Genomic DNA, 24,797 nt, shown 5'->3' with positions numbered 1-24,797 from the left:
GGAGGAGACAGACAACACTATTGGTCAAAAGAAGTTGTCAATCAAAAAGTCTTGTCAACGCGCAGTTGGCAAGGGAAACAATAAAGAAACAACCTATTAAACAAATATAGAAACAATAGTCCTGACGCAGATATATATCTTTTTATATATATGTTAAAAATCTATTATGGTCATTTGAACATTTTAATCAGATAGTTGCTGGCGGCCTCACTCGTGCTACAGGATTCCAGCTCAGAGGCCCGCCTTCTCTCTCGCGTGATTGGGCGCTGCGATCACCGACGCGGAAGCGGAGAATGGCATTGGTCGAGGAGAGTTGTCAATCAAACTCCCACTGTCAACAACAGGCAGATGGTGCGAGGAAGACGAGCAAAACAAAGGCAGAACACGAATTGAAAATGAGCGATTCTATTCGTGCTAACGTTACACTATTATAGAGTAGCCACATTTAATCACCAAATTTCTCGCAGAATGCATCAATTTCTTCGTGAATGTGCCAATTTGAGCATATGACAGGCATCAAAATACTGCGCACTAATAATTGATTAAATGAAAATATCACTCTTGGGATAAGATTTGACAGTTTATGACCAGACTGGAGGCATTTGAAGATTTTCCGATTTTTAGGACGTGTTTAATGGCAAAATCTCATGATCAGATCAATATGGAAAAATCAAAACAAATCAATTCCAAGTAGGTGGGACAAATTTCTCTGTTAAGAGTGCGCTAAAAATAACATTATTACAGCCTTACAGGCACATAACATGAATGACAAATAATTTTAATTATAATAAAAAAAGAAAATCACAGCTTTTGCAATTTACATCATTTGTTCTAAATTAAGACTTCAATTTGTATTATAAAAACAATAAAGTCAAATAATTCACACACACACACAACAATTAATTAGAGCTTGACCTGTTGTTATCTATTAGCTAATAGTGGCTAAACAACTTCTAAAATGAACATTTTTTTTACACTTAAGTGCATCAACAATGTAGTTCTTGGTAATATCATGTTACATATATTTTTTTATGTTTGATATAACAATCAGAGCTGGGCAGTCCGTCTGTCTGTTAACTGTTGTGAAATGCACTATACAAATAAAGTTGTATTGTATTAATTGTTTTAGTATTATTGCTATTGACAAATTGTACTGTATAAACAACAGCAGTTCTGCAGCCCATTACACTAAACTACCTGCATAAGAATTGCAGCATAACATTAGAGAAAGGCGCACCATTAACTTCATCTCAGAGAGCAAGAGACATGAATAACATAAAAAAAAATATTTCAGTGTTGGGAGGTCAGTGTGGAGTGTTCATGCTTCATATTTCATTAGAAGTGAGTGTTGCTGGTCACAGGATTGGTCCCTTTCCAAGTCCTAATTGGCCACTGTACTGACTGGGCAGCATGTCGGTGCGGCTACCACTTTTGTTCTCCATTTCCTCTCTCTCGCCTGCGTCCGTCTTGTTTCCATTTCATGACTTATTCATTTCACGTTGCTCAGTCCATCAGTCAGTCAGTCAGTCAATCAGTCAGCCTTGGTGACGTGGCCCTTGGTGCTCGTGTGCGTCCACGGGTAGACGAGCTCGCCGACAAAGAGCTTCTTGGCCAGGGCGGCCCACGAGTCTTTGGGGTAGCAGCTGTAAGTGGGCAAGCGGTACGTGTCAACCACGGCGCTGCTCTTCAGCGCGTTAATCTGAGGACAAAGGAAGATTAAATTATTGCTATTATTGGATAGTGAGCAAGATTAAACCGTATATAAGATATAATTTATATGATGCATATAACCGTGGGTTAAAATTGCTGCATAAGCAATTAATAAAGATTAAAATAAAATAATTAAATATATTTAATTAAAATAATTTAAAAAATTACTTTGCTAAAACAAAACAATATACCTTTCCAAAATTAAAATGTAATAGGTGCCTTTATGTTTATGTTAAAAATATATCAATACAATTAACACTATTATTTAACAATAAAAAAAAAATTCAACCTAAAAAAAATAATAAGGTGAGGGCTCACCTCCATGAGCAGGTGAAGAGCAGTTCCGGGCTCCTCACTCAGCACGCGAAACCTCACCCCCTCTAACCAGCACACCGAAACAGAAAACACAATCATGACGTCGTTATTTTATTATGTTGACGGCGTGAACAACGCAGGACGGCGGTGTACCTGCGAGTCTATATGGACGACAGACGCGAAGGCCCATGGCGAAAAGCGGGAAGGAGTTGACGAAATCCACACTCAGGTGGATGACGCCCTGGAACAGGACGATCACCAGACGCAACTGGACAACACACACACGCATGAGCAATATAGCGTTGTACATCTAGCTCCGGCTGATTTTTGAAAAACATACACAAGGGGGGTTGATTTGTCCCGAAAATGACCACTTTGAAACAAAATGTCGTCTTTTCATACATGACACTTGAGACGTCACGTTGCGAAGTGAAACTTTTTTTTTCTTACCAGTGTGAAGACCAAGTAGTAGAGCGCAGTGGTGGGCAGCAGGAAGAGTAAGATGGTGAACAGTAGCGTACCAATGAAGAGCTACAATGGCACAAACAGCGCTCATATTAAGCGTGTGTAATATGAAATGTTAAGATGTAATATGTCGAAAAGTAACACGCGTGCACCGCTACCTGGTCCAGGTCGTAGGAGCACGAGTCGACTCTTTGCCTCAGGACGTTCCATTTCTTGCCTCTGAAGAGCCTCCATAGTGACGAGAGTCCGTAGATCTTCAGGCAATACAATCTGTCACATTCCGACAAGATGTTACAACATTTAGACACGATCCAATTAATATGCAATCATATTTCATAATGCAACATAAGCCCGGGCTATCTTTAGTGTGGATGCATTATTCACCGCAACCTCTTTTCCGCCTCACTATCCGTTATAACCAGCAGAACTCAAAGGAGAAGCCAGGCACTTTTATGAATAAGTAACATTTTTACGTGCGTGAAAAGTGTGATGATGTCTTTGGATTTTGTGAACAAGCCAATAGGAGCAAAATGTAAGAGCCTGCCATCATGCAGGTAACAGACAAGTCATACGTAAATTACACCGTTGATTGCATTATCGTTTATGTAATGTGACGTTTCAGTAATTACGTGGTAATTAAATTACAATTGGACCGGCAGACAGAACTAAGACCAGGAACAAGAACGAGCACAAAATGACTGAAACCTGAACAATAAGTACTGGAAATGGGACTATGAAAGAAACAAGAAATAAAGTGGAAGTCTAACTAAAAAAACATGCTAGTTAGCACTAATTAGGACCTGGGGTGAAACTGGTAGTCGAGCTAAAAGTCAGAATCTTGGGCGAAAACGAGAAATGGAACTGGAAGTAGGATTGGACAGAGAGCGAAAAACTAGTACTAGATCAAGAAATAGGACTGGGACTAGACTGGATCAACAAACTACCACTTGACTGGAACTAGAATTAGTCCTGGTACTGCAACTAAAACTGGAACTATAAGATTGGAAACAAGATCTTGAACCAAGGAATGTAACACAAAAAGACAGCAGCGGATAAACGTGAGAAAAGCCCGCCCCCTGCAGGCGAATATGTGACCTGGCTCCGTAGACATAGAAGCAGTAGATGTGGAAGGTGAGGAGCGCCACCATGTCGGACAGCAGGGAAAGGGCAAAGGTCAAACCCAGGCACGCCGACAGGCCGCCATACCACAGGATGGACTCCATGAACGGAGACAGCAGGTGCACATAATCTGAAAGACATCATACAACTGTTTTGTTAAATAAAAAAATAAATAAAAAAAACATGACAAACTCTATTTTTGTACACGACGTATGTTGTCTACACACTGATCCACAGGTGGATGTGATAGAGGAAGAAGCGGCCCAGCACTTGGTCCAGGGCGCGGTTCATCTTCAGCCCAGCAGGGGCGCCCATGAGCCACTGGAGCAGATCCTGAAGCTCCTTAGCAACATGCTAAGGGCACAAGAGCAACATCACATCCTAAGAATTGATCTCCTGTCATGTGTCTTCTGGTGCAAGTAAAACATTCAAATAAGTTCTAAAAACTCAAACAAAATGAAACAAAATGAACTAAAACTGGAAGTAGGAAGTCTTAAAAGCAAAACTAAAATGGAACTAAAATGTACAATAACTCAAACTAGAACAATGTCATGAACCATGACTGATTATTCGAGTTGATTGCGCGTTAGGAAGAAAAAAAAAAAGTATGTTGTGGCTTACATCAGCAGCAGGAACTAGCGTGTTGGCTATCATGCTAATGTGGTTATCTCTGTAGAGCCAGGAGGCCAGCAGCAGACCCAGAGCCACGTCCACCAGGAAGGACACAAACACGTTGGCCTTTCTGCACACGCACGACATCACAATCAACATGTGAGCCAGTCGGGAGAAGTGTGACGATACGACGACAAGAAGAAGGAGACCGGTGGTGAAACCTGAGGAATTGCGTGTGATTCTCGGCTGGTTTTTGTGAGGTGAGTGTCTTGAGGTGTTGGGTCCTATAGCTTAGCTGTACACAGGAAGACAACTTGGGCCACAAGAAGGGCAGTGGGAAAACATCAAAGAGCCTGCAAAGCACCACAACATCGCACACATCAATACGTTTCACGCTGGAGCATCTTAGCATCGCACGGCTAAGCATGCGCCCGCTCCTAACCGTGCGCTGCAAATCCAAGTCCACACGGCCAGAATCCGGCTGAGGAGCATGCAGAGCGGCACAGAGGCCTGTTTCAGGAGCTCCACAATGATGCTTCCCTCTCGACCCTCAGACTGCCAGTGGGTGGACTTCAGGGGACCGTCGTCATACTTGTCCATGAAAAAAAGGGGACCGCTGCTAGACACCGTGTGGAACACCTCGACATAGAACACAACACACATTAGTGAAAACAGCACAAGAAGTACAAGAAAATAAAACTGGAACTGAATTGAGTGTAAACTGGTGGCAACCGTTTCTGTACCTGTCTCAACTCGGACGGCGAATCATCTTTGGATGCTGGGACGCCGTTCTGGACCGGATGAAGCTGCGACAACATCACCTTTCTTTGCTCGTAGTGGACAAAGATCACCTTCTGTTTCCCCTCCTCCTCCTCCTCCTCTTCATCCTCCTTTGCTGGCGGAGTGCATCCAAGGAGGCGGCAGGTGAAGCCTTTTTGGCCCAGCCGGCGGCTGATCTGGAGCCAGCGTTGGCGGGGGAACATGGTACTCAGGTCCCTCAGGAAGCTCTCCATGCCCTCCTCGCCGTCCTGGGGCAAACTCCAAGAGCCCAACACGGACAGTTCCACGCGGCTCTCAGCTGCCATCTGACACGCAAACAAATAACATGGGGGACAAGAAGAACCGGGATCATTTTGGATTTGTGAACACGTGTTGCCTAAGGTTGGTTCGGTAAATCAATTGGAACTGGAGCTACAACAAGAATTGCTGGAATTTGAAGCAAAACAAAAATTGGAACTCGAATTGAGACTGCGGTTGATGACGCGTTGTGGTCGTGTACCTGCTGTATGTAGCGTTTGACATGACTGGGGATGAACGGGTAGTGGATGACGGCGAGCACCACGGCTGAGTCGTGCTGGGGGATCCAGCGGCCCACCAGCAGACCGCTGGCCGCGCGGTTGCAGCATTGAGGGAAGAACACCTTTAGAACCATCGCTGAGTCGTCTTCTTTCTTCCACACCTGCAAAAGCAGCCAAGATATTAAATTCGTCCCTCAAGTATCCAGATGAAATCATTATGATCAAGATATAGATCTATCACATTTCATTGCAAAATTTTACATCTGTCTTTTTAAAAATGTAAAAAAAAAAAATGGAACCACTCTCATTGGTTCAATCGGAAGGCAACAGAACCTACTTCAGGGAAGCGAGCACACCATGCAGACGCACTTCGAGTAATCCCAATTGCTAATGCTGTGTTTTGAGAATAACAGTAGTGCGTGTGTATGTACAAATATCATCGACTGTCCTCATCGTTGTCCTTCATGAAGGACACACCACCCTAGGCACAACTTTCATTGATTTCCTGTCGCTAGTTAGAAAGCTCGTAGAACTATGCAAAAGCTATGTTACACTAAAATGTGGAGAAATAAAGAACGAGACGGACAGCATACATTTATTTTTCATAATTGCAACGTAATAAATTCAAGTTTCTTATCGTTGTGGCAGAGCTTTTGCATTCCTATCACAGTCCATCGATTAAAATGAAACAATTAAACAGGACTTCAGTTTAACAATAAAAAAATTTAAATGTGAACGTGAAATGTAGTTACGATTCACGTCAGGAAATTAATTTGTTGTATTTTTTGTTTACCTTATTATCAAGCAGACAAAGTTTCCCCTTGCGTCCACAGATCACGGTCTGCTAGGCGGCCATTTTGTTTGTTGATAGTCCCTCACGTTTAAAGTTCCGACGGGAAAAGTAAGTCCGTTGGAGAGTGTCAAAGACGTGTACTCAATTTTCTTACCCAAGATTTACACATACAGGACCTGAAAAATAATATAGTCTCTATATGAAATTATTATAATGTCTCCATATTAAAATTTTAATACATATATATTTTTCAATTTCAAATATTTATACTTTTCTTTTCACAGACATATCACAATTGTATGTATCGTATTGGATTATATTGTTGGATTGTAATATAATGCAGCAATTTAAACAACTAAAGGAAGGCTGAAATATTAAAATGCTTGTATGGATTTTAGATTTACTTTCATTGGTACTAATTTATATATCGATAATAAAATTCAAAATTCTACTCACAGTGAATGAGTGCTGCTCCTTCTATCAGAAAATAAGGAGTCACCCAACCGTAGAGTAACTTATCTCGTTTGGCAGTGACGCAGCAACAAAAAGGCGGGATAACATTCTTTATCTCAACAATTATGTTTTAAAATGACGCACTCCAATTACTTTGTAATTGCTCACACTTATACGGCAAATAATTTATCTGTGCAAGATTCGGTTATCCATCCCCGCCCACCCCATGTTTTTGACGATAAAATAGTGCAAAAACGCTACAAATGCACGTTTTTAATCAAGAAAGGGGAGGGAGAGAAGTGAATCTCGTGTGGCATTCTCGCGATACATTTTACCATGGACACGGAAGTAAACAAGCGAACACGTGAACGATGGAGAGTGCAGAGCCAAATAAAAGCTTTCACTCAAGAAAGCAAAACAGAACTGACATTTTAAAACAATTCCAGTCGCGATTTTTTGCTACCAGTCGCCTCGTTTCATTCCCCTGGACGGTGAATAAACACTCTTAAATCTTTTGTTTGCATTTATTCGGCGTAGTCAGCATTAAGTTACATGTCAGTGTTTCATCAAATATCTAAATGGTAGTTCTTGCCTTATTCAGTTTCTAGATAAGGAGCTTGAACGCACCAACTCACTTGACGTCATCTTAGAGCTCCTCAAACAGGTAAGCGCGACGTGCACACTCGTGTTTTTTAACATCTAAAAAGTCACAAAATTGCGTCTAATGCCCATGTTTGTGTCAGACATGTCTTCACGCGCTGTGTCGAAAGTTTCCGCCGTCGCCTCGATACAGGAAGTGCTTTCTCTCTGAGCTCATTAGGCGGGTGAGTCCCGTCCAGAAATGGTAACGCTGTTTCCCCGGATGCTGTTGTCATGGTGACGCTTATCTGCAGGTTGAAGCCGCTGGATGCGAACCTCTCGATGAGCTTTATGATGCTCTCGCGGAGGTGGTGGCGGCCCAAGATGTTGTGGAGGGATACCGGACCTATTTATTGGTATAGAATACACACATTCAATGACATCATGAAGGACAAGAAACCAATGAGACAGTACCGAACCTGCTATTCTCACACACACACACACACACACACACACACATTTGCTCACAGAAATCACAAGCAGGAGTGTCAAATCCAAACACACACAAACACTCAGTTGGGTCCATGTTGCGCACAGCCATGCGGGGATGCCATCAGCTTGTTGGAGAACGTGGCTTTAATCTCAGAAGGGACGACCGGTCTCGTGACATGGGAGGCGGCCCTCTACCTGGCTGAGTGGGCCTTGGACCACCCGCAGACCTTTGCTGGAAGGTACTACAATCAAGAAGAAAACCGCCTCCAGACTTGATGAATAACAAGTTGTCCTCTGCAGGAAGGTTCTGGAGCTGGGCAGCGGCGCGGGTCTGACCGGCGTCGCCGTGTGTCGCTCATGTGGTCCTTCCTCGTACGTCTTCAGCGATTGCCACCAAAGTGTCCTCCAGAGACTCCGAGACAACTTAAGCGTCAACGGACTTCTCAACAACAAAACAAAGAGCAGCAGGACTGAAGTCAGAGTGCAAAAGCTTGACTGGGTGGACGTCACGGAAGAACTCTTGAACGATATCTGCGCAGATGTGGTCATAGCAGCAGGTCTGACCTTCCACAATACTGCAGGATTGACGGGTTGAAAAAGTGTTCTAGAATGTAGGCAAGGTTCTGGAAGATATGTGCCCGTATTGTAGAAAAAAATGTCTGCAATGCTGTGTGTTGCAGATGTGGTGTACGATCCTGACGTGGTTTTAGTTCTGGTCCAGCTTCTGTCCAAGATCCTGAAGCGTGGTGGTGATCAGGTTCCTTCTGAGGTTCTCATCTGCTCCACCGTGAGGAACCCGCAGACGTACGCTGGCTTTAAGCAAGCTCTCAGTAAGAAGACGTGCCTCTCACACTGATTGGACAATCATATCCAGGAGGCGGAGTCTTAACAACATTTGATTGACAGGTGCTACGGGGCTCGGCCACCGGGTGATGAGCGGAGCTGTCAATCACGTCTTTGAGTACAACAGAGAGTCCGAAATAGAGCTTGTTCAATTGTTTGCATGTCAATAAAGTTTTTGTTTTTATTATTTACAAGAATGGAATGTTCAGTAACAATTCAACAAGGCCGCGGTTTCGTTCCAGTCCTTGTACGGTCACCTAGAAAAAGATGAAGACGAGGAGGACAAGAGCGGGAGAACGTGTCGGTCCCAGTTGTCATCCCAGCGCTGCCCCCTGCTGACGTGGAGGTTCTTCCTGAATGCGCCCAGTTTGCCATTACTGCTGGGGAAGTCCGACAGCAGAGTCTGGAAATACAAAATGAAGATGACTTTTTTTTATTGTCTTTCATCGCTTAGTCAATCCATTTTAAGCGTCACCTTGAGCTGCTGGGCCAACTGCGGGCCATCGGAGAAGATCAGACCGTTGTGCTTGTGCTTCACCAGCTCCTCTAGGCTGAAAGGGAACCAAGAGAATTTTATTCCCACAATTGTGTTATTTTTCAGTTACACTACGTTGCCAAACTCACCACAGGAAGTGAATGGCGCAAACGGGCAGGCAGCACCCAAACATGTCCACCACCTTCATGGGCAGGTCGAGACCGCTGGACGACTTATGCAGACACACGCCAAGGTCGGCACAACCTGAAAATAAACACCAACCATGATCACCAAGAAAGAGGCTGTTGGGATCAAACGTGGTACATGCGCATATCAACAAGGGTTTTTTGCATTATTAAACAGCGGCACCAAGACAATTAAAAAAAAAAAAAAAAAAAAGTCTATGTGAGCTGTAGTTATCAGTGTTGGCCAGTAGGGGTGGCAACACTAACTATTTGAGTCCTGGTCTGGTGAGTGATGTGTGCGTCAACAATTGCGAGCGTAGAGTGTCCTGTTGTAGGCTCAGATTATCCAGTTTGCATGTGACTTGTCAGCAGTTGTGGGCCATAGAGGCTCGTGCGGTGGTCGTCAACAATGCCACCAACGCTACTAAGATGTTAAATGTTTCTGTGTGTGCATCAAACTGACCCAACAAGACAGGATAGTCTTCCGCCTCCAGCCAGGGCGTGCAGATCTTCACACACTTCAAACGCAGACTGTCAATCATCTTCACGTAGCGCTCCTTCTGAGGACCTTTGCCTTCACGCGTAAGCAAAGACGGACGAGTCAATCAGAGCTTGCCATTAAACATCAACGCCAATCGTACCCGTGATGACGCAGATGAGCGGCGGGAGAGTCTCTCCTGCTGAGATGAAGTCTTCGTATTCTGTCGGGAACAAGAAGGAGAAACTCAAAACCCTTTGATTGATTGTGACGTGCGAAAGAAAAAGAGTTGTTGCAGTACCTTGAAGAGCCTGCAGGAGGACAGAGAAGTCTTCATCCTCTGAGGAGGGACAAAAAAAATAATTTACTCATGTATTTATTTATTTATACAAACTCTTGGTACTGGAAAAGTCTATAAAAGATTAAATTATTATTATTTTTTTTTTAAATTGACCCTTGCACAAAAAATGCATATTATTTACAGGAACTGACGGTACTACAAATAAAACATGTTTTGTCATCTATGCCAGCAACATATAGTGAAAGGCCAAACAATTCAACTTTCTTCCACTAGATGGCAGTAGGTGCAATGAATCTGTGGATCCACCTGTGTGCCATCTCCGAAAGAAAATAATTCAAGTGGTAGGCACCTGTCCAGCTGGTGCTACTGATGAGAAGGGCGGGGCGATCGGGCCTCAACATCACCGTGTCCTTGTCGAGGTCTCGCACAGAGAAGACGGTCTTCTCCGACTCCTTCATGACATCGGCATCATTATCACTGTGGGAAGAAAAACAGAAAAAAAAAATGAAGCAACATGTGGCACATTAACCAAGGATGTTCCAAAATAACACGACAGTGTAGAACTTGCCGAAAGACAGGAAGCATGCGCGAAAGCCTCATAAAAAGTTTGTGCCGCGTCTCCAGTGACGTCTCTCTGAAGATGGCCGCCGGTTTGTCGTAGAGCGTGGTCGCCCTGAAGACAGCAAGGTAACCATGACAGGCTAATTTCAGAAATAGTCTGTGTGAATTGGTTGTTGTAAACAGAGACAAAACACAGAACAATATCTTTTCAATAGGTAGGATGCTACTAAGAGTCATTAGAGCCAAATCCTACTTGATGCCCCAGTTTCGGTGCAGGTCTTCCTTCATGGCGTTGGTCACACACAAGTGCTGAGACGCCAGAGGACCGAACACGTGTTCATACCTACGGAAAGAACAACATAATTTTCATTTTAGTCATAGGCGAGATTATTATTAAAATTATTTAATGTTTGCCACCGACCACTTTGCCAGGCGCACGAGCGGGTGCGCATGGCCGTGGCTGAGCGCCATAATGGTGTAACCGTAGTTGTGCCAGTCGATGATCAAGCGGCTGCCGCGCAGGACGCACGTCAGCCAAGCCGACGCCATGCCCGGCAAACCGGGGGGATTCTGGGAAGAGAAAAGTTAACCAGCACTTGGCAGTTGTGATTGGCTGGCAGGAGTTAAGTGACTCACCTGCATGAGTATGTGAGCGTGTGGTTTCAGCATCACGAGCACAAGCAGAACCTGCGCAAACTGAATTATGACTTTGGTCACGTAGGTCAAAATCTTGGGGCCACCTGAAAGTTTTGGGATATTTAAAACAATGAGCTCTACGACTCAAATTTGAGGGTTAAAAAAATACAGCCTCTGATTCATCAGATCAATGCTGAATAAAGTTCAGATGTTCTAGGAGGCTTTTTGTGATAGTTTTGGAAGGCCCACTTTAGAACAATCAATCGCTTACCTCTGACGCCTTTGACTTCGGCAATCGGAATGATTTGGATTCTGTCGTCCCTCAACACATCTTGATGAGGTTTGCTGTCTGAACGCAAAACATTTAAATCAAAACACATCACATGGAAGTGAAATGTGTATAAATTCCGACATCTTACCTAAATATCCTATAAGTGTGACTTGAAATCCGTGTTTACTGAGTGACAACGAGTGATATTGCATGCGGGGACTACGACCGATGTCCCCGAGAACCAACACGCACACCCGCCGGTCGCTACCGGCGTCCCGCCGCCTCAATACGCGGTACAGCGCGACCGCGAGGCCCACGACCGACAGCAGCAGCCAACAGATGCTCAAACCGGCGCCGCAGAACACCATAAAGATAAGTGGAATCAACGAAAAAAACATGCAAGTGGAGACAGTCGGGCTGGTGACGGGGAGCGCCATGTTTGTTTGGGATTTGTGGTGACGTATCACAATGGTGGAGGCGGGGCTACCAATTTAAAGGGGTCGCAGAGGTTTGGACATCGCGTCGAAAAATTGTAAGTCAAATACTTTCAGCACTTATTTTTACATTTAAAAAGTCATATCAATGTAAATCTATTTGTATTATTTTTATTTGATCTTTTAATGTTTATTGCCATTTCAAATGCTACTTAAAATTTCAAGTCACTTGGTAATGTTTTGGTAGCTTTTAGTATGACAAGATGATTGGAAGGTCGTTTTACGTTTTCCAAAAAAGTCAAATTTATGTAAATATACAGTAATTTACTCATTTAGATTCTTAAACCAAAGTAATGTTTACGGGGGCTCCAAATGCAACATAAAAAGTGAAATATTTTGTTAACTTTTTGTTGGTCTCCAATACGAAGATTGTATTTGTTTTTTATTTTGGTCACTTGCACTTTTGTACATTTAAATTATCATTATTTCCACCCGAAGATGTATTTTATTTGCAAAATATACAACTCATCCTTAGGAACAAACTTGCTTACTGTGGTTCTAATCAACACGTACAATATTTTTATAATTATTTTTTAAAAAGTAATACAAATCAAAATAAGAAAACGCATGTCGATTTTCCTGACGTCACTATCACGACCCGCCCCCTGCAGGCTTTCGAGGACGCGTTCAAGTGTCCTCGGAGCGAGCAATAAGCATGCGGACGTCGAGGCTGCGGCTGCCCGCCTTGGCGGCGCTGTTGGCGGCCGCTTGCTGCTGCTGCCGCTCGCGGGCGGAGGTGATCGACGACGTGCTGGGGAGCCTCTCCAAGGGCGCCGCCTTCCTGGAGCGCCAGCACCAGCACATCAACCTGGACGGCGTGGTGGGCTTCCTCATGCTGCAGGGTACGTGGGGGGCCTGCTTGGGGGATCAGGAGCGGCGTTGATGCTTTGTGACGCAGTGTCCGTATGCTGCAATCACACTGCCTGACAGAACCACATCGGAATTGGCTGCATTTTGAATTTAGGAGTTGAGTCGCTGTTTTCCTAGCAGTGCGGCCTAAAATAATATTGCAGATTGGATTCCAGTAAATTTACAACTTGTTTTCTTGTAATAATACAAGTTTTATTCTGTTAAAATTGTATTCTACTCCAGTAATATTGGAACTATCTTATAATATAAATCCCGTACAACTTTTACAATTTGTACCTTTTCTGTGGATATTACCTGTAAAATGTTGACTTATTTTTCTCGTTATAGCCCAACTTTTTGGGTTATTTCTTCATGGAAAAATTACATTTTTTTTCCAACCGTATTTCTTGCATTTTCAGCACATATTACAAAACCTTTTTTCAGAACCTGTCACACTATTAAAAATGTTGACATTTTCTGGCAATATTTAAACCTTTTTTTCTCATATTATCATCCACCTTCTGGTAGTGTATTTCCAACTTTTTCTAGGAACATGTTGTGGGTGTGTGTGTGCATGTGTGTGTGTGTGTGTGTGTGTGTGTGTCTTAGCCCAGCTGAAGGAGGCGGTGCGGACGTGGCCTCACTCGGACCCGGTCAGTTGGGCTCAGAGGACTGCGGCTGTAGGTCTGGTCAAGCGTCTGGACCGCAGCTTCAACAACGCCGTCGCCGCCCTGCGCCACAATGACCCCAAGTACTACCAAGGTAGGCGCAATAAATAAAAAATAAAAAAATTGTATGTGAATGGCATGTTCATTGTGGTAAAACGTCATTTGTGCCTTCCTAAAGTAACATTTTTGTGTAATGTTGCAATGTGTTGTCCAGTTCAACAAATATAAAAACCGGTTAGAGATGATTAAAGTGTGGCTCCCTCTAGTGGCAAAGAATCACTGAATTAAATGTGCAACATGCGCCTGCACGCTTTCCCATCACGCAGAGTTCGAGCCTCTTCTATCGTGGAAGTTCTGGCAGGTTCCGCAGGAGCGCAGCAGCACTGACGCCAGCCTGGTGTACGCCACCACCACCGCCAGCGAGTGCTACGACGAGCAGCTCAGCGACAAGTGCCTCACGCTGCTCCTCGGAACCTGGTGGGGACGGGCCCAACTCTCACACACTGAGAAATTTTACACTTCAAACCGTTCACCTTTTCATTTTTATTTTTTCATTGTAGGAAACAGAAAGGCACGCCGTGCATCGTGACCAAGCCGTGCCGCGACACCATGACCCAATTTGGTTGTCCGCACTACTCACTGTCCCACCAACTGCTCTACTTCATGATCGGAAAGATGGTGAGCATTGCGAGAGACGGGAACCTCCACGTCGTCGAGGGGCTGACGTGCGCTTTGTGTGTGTGTGTGTCAGAAAGGGTGCTCCAACCTGCTGAAGGGCGACACGCGAGCGTCCCGGGCCAACATGACGGAGCGCAGCTATCAGAAGATCTTCTGCTCCAACATGATGAAGACCAACCAGGACATCGTCGCCGACGGGCTCAGCGAGCAGACGGTGGACATTTTCATCGAGAACAGTCAGTCGCATTGAGGACATTTTTCTGAAAAAGTTTTTTTTCTTTCCAAGTCAAATCAAATGCATTCATCTCTGACCCTTTTTTCCCCTCATAAAATAATACTTATACTTTGAAAATGACATTTTTTTTCTTGGAAATTTACAATTTATCCCCAGAAAAAAAACTACATTGTAAAAGTTTTTCTGTAAATATTAATAATTTCTGTAAATATGAGCTTGATTTATTTGATCGATTTGTTGTGGAATGAGCCCATCAGTTTTGTGAAGAACAGAAGTCTTCTAGAGAACATCCTGAGTGACCTTTGACCCCAAAGCTCCTGTGTTTGCATGTCTGATGTCACAGTACTCATCTGCGGATTGGCCGGCTTCTCCGACTTCTACAAAGCCGAATGGCTACAGCACATCCTCCGGCTGCAGGACGGCGAGCTTGGCTGCTTCGGGCGCGACCGTAAGTCTGGAACTCTCCGTGACCGTCCGCATGTGGCAACTGTTGGAAGTCTTTCCGTACGTGCGCTTGAGCTGTGTATTGCTGTCGTCGTCAGGCAGCGTCATCTCGCAGCTAATCGGAGACGAGCTGCTGGAGCAATTGCAGCCTCATCACCGCGTCAAGAGGAGGGAGAAGATCCTTCCCGGTGTGTTCATGCCACATGACAGATGATTTTTAGTCACTGGCAGTCAGACTGGCAGAGAAACATGAGGACCAGCTCGGCCCAAAACCACACAAAAAACTCATGTCAGTCAAGTTTTATTATTTAAAGAAACAACAATTGAGCTGGAGTTGCGGTTTTGTCTGGCGTCAGGTTTGCTATTCCCAAGTAAAAATTGCAATAAAATGAAGGAAGCCAAACAGAATTAACACCAGGTCGGTGTAAAAGTGGTAGACTGAGAAGGAGTCAAAACCAGGTAAATAAATTTTAAGAACCAGTCAAGAATCAGTCCAAGAACAGATGAGAACCAGTCAGGAGCCACAAAAAAAAAAACAACTAGTCCAAATTACGTTTAAAAAAAAAGAAAAAAAAACAAAAACAAAAAAAACAGTCGACTTGGTAACAAATTGTTCATTTGTATTTTTTTTGACCGGTTCTGGATTTGTTGACTTTTTGTGACTTTTGTCATCTATTGTATGTCTCAAGATGGCTGCTCCAGTCACATGACAGCGGTGGCGGTCGGCGCCCTGGGAGGATATTTAAACTTCTACCTGACGGAGCAGGACATCACCAAGAGGCCCCTTTCCTGATCCGCCGACTCCTCGGGACGCCTAAAATGGGAACTGTCATCCTGCCTGCCTGCTTTTTTTTTTCTTTTTCTGAAATCTAGGACGAGACCTCCACTTTGGCTTTTTTACCGATACAGTTCCTGGATGCACCGCGTCATTTTATCTTATGTGTTTTTTTGCGAACCGTCCTGCTAACAAACAAAAATGTATATAAATAACATCTAGTTGGACGTACCAAGAGAAGCTGCCAGTATAATTTACATGTTCAGTATTACGTATCATGTGTGAAGCATTCCAAAGTATATTGAGGTATTTAAGGCTTTTTGTGTGCATGAAGCATATAAATGTACGCAGACCGAAACGCTCCGTCCCAAATAAAAGGAAAGTGGTCCAGGTCGAGAATGTACTGATGTTGTCTTTGGTCGCGTCATGGTCACTCGTTCCAGCTGGTGACTTTGTAGAAGAGAGCCTTGAGAAGCCGAGCCTCGTAGGTGACCGTGTTCTTGCCCATTTGGACCCGAGACTCCTCCAGCGGCTGCTCGATGATGGCGGGCACCTCTCGTCCGTACTCTGACACCACAAAAAAAAAAAAAATGGAATTGAATTGGTCAAAATTCACAATTGATTTTTGACTTAGATCTTGACAAATTCTTGACAAACTTTGTTCTGATTCCTGATTCAATTTCTCAGTAAAATACTATTTTGGGTATATCCAAATCTGTTTCACCAAAGAGCGACATGCTGTGGGAAATTATTAACGGTGAAGAGAGCCAAGCGGGTAGGATGCGGGTGTGTGTTTTGAGCGTCACCTTCACAGTTCTCCAAGAACTGAATGCACTCCTGGACCACCGCACCCTTCAGCGTGATGATGTGCTTGGACATGTTCTCCAGCAGGGACAGGAAGCAGCGCTTGGCGTAGAACCACGTGTCCGTCCCCAACTACACACAAACACACACACACACGCACACAGTATGAGTTTTAAAGTACAAAGATGACCTAAATCTGTTACGCAAGCGTAATAACCTTCTTGTTGTAAGGCTCCAAGCTTTTATTGACGCGAGAGATGCCAAAATCGTAGGTGCCCTTGGCGCAGTATAACGTGCTGTGACAAAAAAAAAAAAAAAAATTAATACATTGTAGATATAAAAAATAAAAAAAATTCTGGATTTTTGAGAAGTGTACAAGTCACCCGATGACCAGATTAACGATGCACAGGTGGAAGACTTTTTTGTCGGGGTCGTCGTAGGAGATCTGCTCTTCCTCTTTCTCGATCTTCCTCATCAGCTCTTCAGCCTGGAAGACATTTTTGGTCCACCGGTGCGAAATTGTGCCGCTATGCAGTCATTTGTAGTATGCGAGTGCGACGTCGCTTACCTCTTCATTCTGGCTGATCATGATGTAGGACACGCACAGGTTGGCCAGGACCACAGCGCTCACGTTCAAGATCTGCATCAACACAAATTGTATTGTAATTATTATTATTTTTTTTTTAAATTTTTTTTACATACTCTAGAGTTGTTAAATTCTAGGAATATCTGCTGGATATTTTGAGTTTCAAAAGCCAGTTTAGACATCACAAATCCCTTCTTGTTAAAATTGGAGGGCAAAGCAGAGGATTTAAATGACGTTGAAATTGACAAATAAATTTGTATGATAGTTCACAAATGCAAGTTCTGATTTTGCAGACGAGTTTATAATGACAAATTGCCTCAATAGCAGAGCACTTTGAAAGCACACAGAGGCACTGCAAACCCGCACGACAACTCATTTCGTCATTTTGAGCACCACTGCAAAAAAAAAAAACAACAACCAAAACCAAAAAAGTAAAGTTTTACGCATTAAAAAAAAGATCACCACCGCAAAGTTGCCTTCTCTATTTTTACCAGCGGCTTGAACGTGCACGGACACTCCTGCACGCTACATCGTTCCACCTGTGCACAAAGGTCAACTGTCACCTGACCTCATCACACTTTTTTTTTCTCCCCCTAAATTACACGCTTCGCCCGTCCGCTGACGCCACTCACGTTGTTGTAGTTTTTCTTGACGATGGGCTCGTAGAAGCTGATAGCCTCCTTATACTTGTTCTGCATGAAGAGCACGTGGGCCACGTTCAGCTTCCACGTGTCGTCCTCGTTGCACACCTCCATGGACTTGTGGAAGATCTTCTCCACCATGGCAAAGTTCTCGCGGTTCCAGTAGATTTTGGCCTGGGCCATCAGGACCACGATGTACCTACGCACAACAACGACATGAGAACGGCGGAGACTGCCAAGGACGGTTTTGTTGCATGGCCGCCTCTTCTGCTGTTACTGATCCGAGCGGAGTTGCACAAAAATGAACAACAACGAGATATAATCCACAGTCAGGCACGTGTGCGTGTGTTTTGTGTGTTCTCACTTCTCCTGCATGGTGTCGTACTCCTGGAGGGCTTTCTTCTGCCCGTCATCGTCTCGAGCCATCTTGGCCTCCTGCAGCTGCAAACACATCCAAGTAAGTCTCGGATATGTACACACAAAAAAGATGGGAAATACAATTTGTCACTCACAATATGTGACGCAATGTAAAATTCTACTTTGAAATAGAATCCTTGTACTGTATTTAGTTGCCATGAAGAGTACATTAATTTAAATGACTAAGAGGCAAGGAAGATGATTTTCAGTCTTCATCAGGAGCCAAACGTGCTGCAGACTCCGGCTTTGAAACAGGTTGAAAATCTGATCCATATTTGGATTTTTTTTTTTTTTTTAAGATATTTTTTAGGCAGGGAATGCATTAAAAAAATTAATTAAATTAAATAAAAAATAAATTAATTAATTTAAAAAAAAAAAGAAAAGAAAAAGGTAGTCAACCTGCTTGGCCAGCTTGCGCAGCTTCTCCGTCATTTTGCCGATCATGTCATCGAACTTTCTAAATGCCTAAACGCACACAAAAACATATAAACGTTTTCATGATGTGACAACGCCAAGAACGATAACATGCACATGACGGTTATCGGACCTCCTCTGGTGCGGTCTGGCAGGTCAGCAAGGCATCGAGAAACTCGTACTCGTACTGAAAAACAAGCAAAAACACATTGTGGACAATCTTCAGGAGAAACAGAACGCAAATAGACAATTTAAAAAAAAAATAAAAAATGTAGAGCTCACTCACTGGAGAGAGTAGTTTGTAGGTGAGGTGTGCATTTTCCGCCAAGACGTCAGCTGCCAGATCGAAATACTGCCAAGAAACCAGCGCAAGATTGTTCTTTGAACACCAGACTTTTGTCGTGATGAGGCGTGACGTGACGCAACGCGGCATGTCACCTCATGTTTGCAGTAGAGCAGCAACAGGTTGCCGAAGGTGACGGGCGGGAAGGACGGCTGCTGAAGCAGGAAGGCCAACTTCTCAAAGCCCTGCGAGGGCTTGCTGTCCATGTTGAGCAAGGCCTGGTTGTGCAGCGTCACCGTGTCCAGCTCCTGCGTGCAACATCAGCACAACCAAATTCAAACACACACACACACATTTATTACATTTTCAATTCTCAGGTCCTTTGTGTTAGACTGCGGGAAAATCTGTATCATTGCACACTCACACTAAGCCAATTGAAGCATGCCAAACTTGTTTTGTTTATTTCTTTTGTGCAAGGTTGGGGTTGTTAAAACAACAACAGGAGAATCAAGACAGAGGATCACGATGGCAGGCACACACTGACTTACCTCCTCTGTTCTCGGCGGCATGTCCGTCAACGCCTCCTGAGCTCCTTTCACTGCAAATGAATATTCAAAACATCAATCCATATTTTTTCGACTCACAAAATTGAAGCGTATATTAAAATATGAGTAGATTGTCATCAGCGGGTGTCGTACGGTTCTTGAGTTGATATTCGATGGCAGCCTTGAGGTTGAAGGCCTCCACCAGGGCGGTCTGATGCAGCACCAGCGTGTTGCCCACGCTGCGCACGTCGATGCCTTCCGTGGTCAGGCCCACGCTCAGCTCTGCCGCCGGGGGGGGGGGGAGACACACACGAGAAAAGTTCTCATCGAGAAGTTTTGCATGGTCCCGAGGAGACATTTTTCCAAGCTCGGTGACCTGGATGATCCCGGATGCCTCGCTCGATGATCTCGCCGATGTATTTGAGGGCTTGCGCGTAGTTGCTGAGCCTGTAGTAGCACAGAGCGATGTTGTACGACAGCGCTGGCGCAGAGAGGGAAAAAGATGAATAACTTTTTTTTTTCTTAGAATTGAGTCATGTTTTGAGTGCGTTTGTGCGCTTACCAGGTACGTATCCCAGCACCTGCATGGCCGACGTGAACTTCTTGCAGGCGTCCTCGTATTTGGCATCCTGGTACAGCAAGCAGCCCATGTTGTACACGTAGTCGGCGTCCTCCTGGGGAAGCTGCTCCACCAGAGACTGCACACACACGCGACAGTCAGCAACTGTAGTAATAACAATCGGTAAGGTTTTGGTTACCTTGGCAGCGGAGTAATTCTCCTCAAAATATTTGATGGAGGCTTGAAGTTTGATCATCTGCGGACAAGGAGGAAGACTGACAATGTGGGATAAACACTTTAAAATGGCAGCTGTTTTGTATTTTCTCCTCTTATTCATGTAACACCACGTTTATCATTGTGAGGACTGGCGGACCTTGATGTGGCTGGTTGGTGTGTCCAAGGCGAAGGAGGCCTTGGTGGCCTCGGCGTAGGCGCCCGCCTTGTACAGGCTCTGGGTGTAGTACACCCGGTAGTCCTCCACCTCGGGGTGCAGCTGCGTGAGCTGCTCGTAGCACTCGGCCGCACCGCTGAAGTCCTGGACGTGGTAGTAGCAGAAGCCCAGCAGGGACAGCGCAGCCCGGGACTTGGAAAAAAATTGAAATATTCAGAGACAATTATCAGAACTTTGAGCATTATTAAACCAATTTTATATTTAACCATTTGTCGTCATGAGCCACAGCCTACCCTAGAAAACCTTTGGGATGAACTCACTTAGAGACACTCATTTCTCAAGCCGTGGGAACGACAATGAGACGTAAACTTACCCTCGTGTGCTTTTGAAGTTGGCTGTTGAGGATGTGAATGGCCTCAACATACTGGCTGTCCTTAATCTACAAGACAAATAAATTGTTATTCCCCGAGGTCGCATTTATTATCATATTTTTATTATTTAACGACATGAGCTGACCGACAAATTTAACTTTGTACATAAAACTGGTCTCTCCTTCGTGTTTTCGTGAGCAGGTTCGCGTATCGTCACTCACACGCAAGATAAAGTCACATGATGCGATTACATTCTCAGTGAGGACGATAAGTCGATCGGAAAACGAACGCAGAGTTTTAACTAAAAAATTGATGCCAAGCTATCAAGCTAAGCTAAACACAGACCTCACAACTCCGTCACACAAACCTTTTCAAACGCATTCTTACCAATTTGTATATTGTAGCCGTGTACTCTCCGTCTTTTATCGTCATCATGATGCCGAATGTGTAGTTTCCACGGCTCTAAATGAGCCCAATTCGCCTAAATTCGCGATCAACAAGCACCCGCTAACTAGCCAGTTAGCAGCGGTGCCCAGGCAGAGCAAGCGGACTGTTGCCTAGCAACCTCCCAGACCGGAAGTCAGCCCTTTGACGGACTTTCATGACAACCAATCATCTTCGACGGCTCAACAAACAGTCTGTTGTTTGTCTATATTATTATAGACAGAAAATCAAATGATTTATCGTAAACAATGGAAACAACGAAGCTTTATATGAGAGGAAAATTAAAAAATATAAATTCAGCCCAGCAACAAGTGGCCAGGGCCAGAAAAATCTACACTTGTGGGTCATCTCTCTAGTTAAGCTTCTTTTAACAAGCGTAGTTTTAACATGAATAATGAAACATAAATACACGTGCCTTCACTAATGGTGAATCTGTTTAATAAAACACGTGACTCATGATAGCTTATGCAATGTATTGTGCTTCTACCATGCTTAAAGCATACCCAAAAAAGAAAAACAACTTACGTTTTTGTTTTTTTTTACTAAAGTGAGTCATTTTATTTAAGAGATCCAAAAAGAACAAACATAAAAAAGCAAGCCAGAGGTGCTGCATGGAGTCTCGCTTCTAAGCCAAACCACACTGTGGAACTCAAAAATGCTTGACCGCAGTGTGTGTGTTTTTGACATTAAGTCTGCAGAAGGGTGTGTTCTTGCTTTCTTTCACTGAGAGAGCTGTCCGGTGTAAAACGTGTTGAGAAGAAGACAACAACCAAACGGTCCTCAGGTGACACGCTTGTGCAGGAGGTAAGTGCACTCACACACGTTTAGTAGTTAGAAATTAATTATTAGTTAATTAGTATTTATTTGGTAGAAGATTGTTAACTTGATGACTATATGGGAACATTTTGTGTTTGCATTATGGAATAGTGTACAGGACAGGATGCACGATTTATTTGGTGGTGTCCAAACAAGAGATTTTGCTTTGAATACATTTTCAAATCAAATATCTTTCAACGCTCATTCAAAGACTTGGAACTCAAGTTTACGGAAACGTTTTCAATTGGTGTCAAATGTGTGGAATTCAGGTAGCAGCATTTCGGCCCAGCTGGACTTGACAGTTGTGATTTAAACATCAAAGGGTGAAATGAAAATCATTCGGGATGATATCATGTTATCATGCATATACTTTTTTTTTTTTTTAATTCTCTTTAATAATAACATGATATCATGGTTCCAGAAGGGGAATGTGTGACGTGTCCATGTTGCTGCATCCAGCAGATGTTGTCCTTACAGAATCTTTGCGCAGGTTGCGTTGCTGACGATGAACCAAAAGACGAGTTTGGCGGTGCTGGTGTTGCTGGCCGTTGCCACGGCAACCGTGACAGCGCAGAGGCGACGCGCGCAGACGCAGACGCAGACGGCCAGCGCGGACGAGTGGAACTACCGGGATGGCTGTGAGCACAAAGATTTGCCTCTCTTCTCTTTACTCCACGTCAGTGTGATGATGCGGGCAAAGGCAGAGGTGACGACAAACTTTGACGACACATTGAGCGGGAACCCTTGAAAACAATCAAGTACAACAATGCAGAAGGGAATGTGAGCAGCTGCGTTGTGTGGAGCACACGTGTATATATATGAGTGATATCAAACTCTAAATGAAAAAGAGCGGCGTGGGTTGTACATCACTAAGCTAATGCAAATGCAGTTTCATGTCACGACCCGTTCTCACTGGTCGCCCGTCTGGTCCCAGCCGACAGGGTTAGCATGAGGGGCGTGTCCAACCTGACGCAGATCCTGGACAACTGGCGCTTCGACATCCTCAACCAGATGAAGGGATTCCTACAAAACGACCACCAGTCCCTGCTGCCCGACTACGCCAGGTACCGCCGCAACCCGACCCAACAACATCTCAGTACATGAGCTCATTCAGGAAAGCGGAATATTGCCGACCCAGCCAAAGAGTCCCCGCAGGAATGCGTTACTTCCACAGGCCTGGAAATAAAGCGCTGGGTGCAATTGGGAGTGTGGAAATATAAGGTTATGAAATAAACAAAAGGACATCTGGTATTTCTTTCTACTCACCACAGTTTGGTTTGGAGGGCGGGACATTATGACGGTCCAGTCGTTAAAATGACAGGATTGCTTCCCTTTTCATGCTTTTATTCACCCAAATCGCTGCTTCAGCTTCTTTTTTTTCTTAACCTCACATAAAGCGCAAACCTCAATTGGGTTATCTTCAAAACAAAATGTTCTGTTGAGGTCAATCCTATTTGGAAGCCAGCGACTTAGCAGCTAGCATAAGACGCCAACATAGCGGGTGACATTTTGTCAAACATAACAAGCCCCCAAATCCCATTCAAAGTAATTTCTTCACAAAACCTTACTGCTGAGAGCCCTCTTAAGCAAACCTCAGTGAAACTAACCTAGACAAACATACAGTGTGTGCTAGCACAAATCCAGCAAATGTGTCGCGCAAGCTAACGGCTAGCAGCGCTAAATAGAAAGTATAAACCTACCAAAATAAATAGAGCTCGCAGGAATTTATTAGTTTTCAAAAGGGAATAAAGTCCAACTGAATGTTCACAAAATGTTGGTCAGATAGTTCATAGCTTCCAACTAATAAAAAACAGTCATCCACATGGCTCATTGGCCACAAAATATAAAAAATAAAAGTCCTCTACTCACAAGTTGGTCAAAAACCTTCTCCGGAAAGCTAATGGCTACCAGCGCTAAATATGGCTTAACAGGGTAAAAAACACTTGCACACAGTCACACAAAATCCTTTGTTCACAAAACGCTACCTTGATGTGTCTCGAACTCCGTCCAGGATCCGGCCCCTGTCTGAGGCTTTGGGTGATCTCTACAAGGAGTTCAACGCCCTCAAAGCTCACCTGGGCGAGCTGACGGAGAAGTTCACCGCCATGGAGACCTTCATGGATGAGGTGAAGGCCAGCAGGGGAAGGGGCCAGACCCAGAACCAGAACCAGGACCAGGGCCAGGCCTCCTCGGCCCCCGTTCCCAGGCAGACAGGCAGGCGGGTGCTGAAGAAGAAGACCACCCCTGCGGCCACCACCTCATAAGAATGACCATGGTCATATTTTCCATGCTTACTCTGCTTTTTATGCAATGATCTCAAAGAAGAAAAAAATCAGAAAATGTGATTTCGCCATGTAAAAAAGTGTTTGTTGTAAGCGATGAGAAGCTCAAGCTATCGAGTAACCAGGGAAGATTTTATCTCCTTCTGGAAACATTTGAGTCAGCACACTTTGAGGGATTTGTTTTTGCCGCTGGAGCTCAGCCCAACACGCTGAACCGCATCCAAGTCAGATTGTTTGGACCTGCTTGCTTCCTTTCGCTTTGCGTTTCGTTCCCTATGCAATCACGCACACATAAACACACGCACACGTGTTGCATTTAAGAAATAAAGTCCATTTTTGCATCAATCTGACTCATTTGATTCATTAAAAACAGGATTGAGTTGACAAGATTTATTGGCTACCATCTGTTCATATCCTCTCGATCAAACACCGACGTCGACCAGTGATTGGCGTTGCGCCATTGCTCCTACGGATCTACGTTGTCCTCCGTGGACCCTCGCTGCTCATCGCCTGCA

The 24,797-nt window shown here is 44.2% G+C and overlaps 6 protein-coding genes across 11 annotated transcripts; 3 read left to right on the top strand and 3 right to left on the bottom strand.

Moving 5' to 3' along the window:
• Nucleotides 1–762: 762 nt before the first annotated feature.
• pigq (phosphatidylinositol glycan anchor biosynthesis, class Q) lies at nt 763–6,984 on the bottom strand. Of its 6 annotated transcripts, none has more exons than XM_088318040.1 (13): nt 6,769–6,984; nt 5,501–5,671; nt 4,965–5,306; nt 4,664–4,860; nt 4,443–4,574; nt 4,231–4,351; nt 3,837–3,963; nt 3,586–3,739; nt 2,649–2,760; nt 2,476–2,556; nt 2,179–2,293; nt 2,029–2,090; nt 763–1,699 (listed from the first exon to the last, which is right to left on the bottom strand). In XM_088318040.1, exons 2-13 carry the CDS (start codon nt 5,651–5,653, stop codon nt 1,532–1,534), a joined length of 1,764 nt encoding a protein of 587 aa, XP_088174166.1. In that variant the 5' UTR covers nt 5,654–5,671; nt 6,769–6,984; the 3' UTR covers nt 763–1,531. The 6 variants fall into 6 exon arrangements, with proteins under 6 accessions (XP_088174166.1, XP_088174167.1, XP_088174164.1 ...); XM_088318041.1 differs by having other exon boundaries at nt 5,501–5,667; XM_088318038.1 differs by having other exon boundaries at nt 5,501–5,680; nt 6,769–6,983.
• A 99-nt stretch (nt 6,985–7,083) lies between these two features.
• Nucleotides 7,084–9,045, top strand: eef2kmt (eukaryotic elongation factor 2 lysine methyltransferase). The gene is made up of 8 exons (XM_088316962.1): nt 7,084–7,256; nt 7,367–7,429; nt 7,509–7,589; nt 7,659–7,760; nt 7,942–8,075; nt 8,137–8,393; nt 8,517–8,666; nt 8,743–9,045. Exons 1-8 carry the CDS (start codon nt 7,137–7,139, stop codon nt 8,847–8,849), a joined length of 1,014 nt encoding a protein of 337 aa, XP_088173088.1. The 5' UTR covers nt 7,084–7,136; the 3' UTR covers nt 8,850–9,045.
• alg1 (ALG1 chitobiosyldiphosphodolichol beta-mannosyltransferase) lies at nt 8,832–12,035 on the bottom strand. Its single transcript, XM_088316961.1, has 13 exons — nt 11,735–12,035; nt 11,587–11,664; nt 11,316–11,419; nt 11,101–11,249; nt 10,933–11,022; nt 10,687–10,791; nt 10,468–10,595; nt 10,119–10,157; nt 9,981–10,040; nt 9,803–9,913; nt 9,304–9,418; nt 9,155–9,230; nt 8,832–9,082 (listed from the first exon to the last, which is right to left on the bottom strand). The coding sequence occupies exons 1-13, from the start codon at nt 12,021–12,023 to the stop codon at nt 8,933–8,935; spliced, it is 1,494 nt and encodes a 497-aa protein (XP_088173087.1). The 5' UTR covers nt 12,024–12,035; the 3' UTR covers nt 8,832–8,932.
• Nucleotides 12,036–12,691: 656 nt separating this feature from the next.
• Nucleotides 12,692–16,122, top strand: c15h16orf89 (chromosome 15 C16orf89 homolog). The gene is made up of 8 exons (XM_088317274.1): nt 12,692–12,922; nt 13,539–13,691; nt 13,924–14,074; nt 14,158–14,275; nt 14,349–14,511; nt 14,854–14,958; nt 15,053–15,142; nt 15,644–16,122. The coding sequence occupies exons 1-8, from the start codon at nt 12,736–12,738 to the stop codon at nt 15,745–15,747; spliced, it is 1,071 nt and encodes a 356-aa protein (XP_088173400.1). The 5' UTR covers nt 12,692–12,735; the 3' UTR covers nt 15,748–16,122.
• On the bottom strand, nt 15,240–21,293 carry ift70 (intraflagellar transport 70). Its single transcript, XM_088317273.1, has 19 exons — nt 21,128–21,293; nt 20,743–20,808; nt 20,352–20,561; nt 20,178–20,234; nt 19,982–20,117; nt 19,796–19,900; nt 19,573–19,701; nt 19,423–19,472; nt 19,030–19,182; nt 18,878–18,943; nt 18,725–18,778; nt 18,577–18,642; nt 18,125–18,201; nt 17,752–17,959; nt 17,102–17,173; nt 16,917–17,020; nt 16,751–16,829; nt 16,536–16,665; nt 15,240–16,296 (listed from the first exon to the last, which is right to left on the bottom strand). The coding sequence occupies exons 1-19, from the start codon at nt 21,173–21,175 to the stop codon at nt 16,160–16,162; spliced, it is 1,947 nt and encodes a 648-aa protein (XP_088173399.1). The 5' UTR covers nt 21,176–21,293; the 3' UTR covers nt 15,240–16,159.
• Nucleotides 21,294–21,869: 576 nt separating this feature from the next.
• Nucleotides 21,870–24,621, top strand: LOC148322349 (uncharacterized). The gene is made up of 4 exons (XM_088317275.1): nt 21,870–21,988; nt 22,491–22,638; nt 22,935–23,064; nt 24,012–24,621. Exons 2-4 carry the CDS (start codon nt 22,506–22,508, stop codon nt 24,262–24,264), a joined length of 516 nt encoding a protein of 171 aa, XP_088173401.1. The 5' UTR covers nt 21,870–21,988; nt 22,491–22,505; the 3' UTR covers nt 24,265–24,621.
• The last annotated feature ends 176 nt before the right edge of the window (nt 24,622–24,797 follow it).

Source organism: Idiotropiscis lumnitzeri, chromosome 15, assembly GCF_059441095.1.
Source record: "Idiotropiscis lumnitzeri isolate Australia: NSW breed Sydney's pygmy pipehorse chromosome 15, RoL_Ilum_1.0, whole genome shotgun sequence".
NCBI lineage: Eukaryota > Metazoa > Chordata > Actinopteri > Syngnathiformes > Syngnathidae > Idiotropiscis > Idiotropiscis lumnitzeri.
This window is presented reverse-complemented; position numbering and strand designations above follow the sequence as displayed.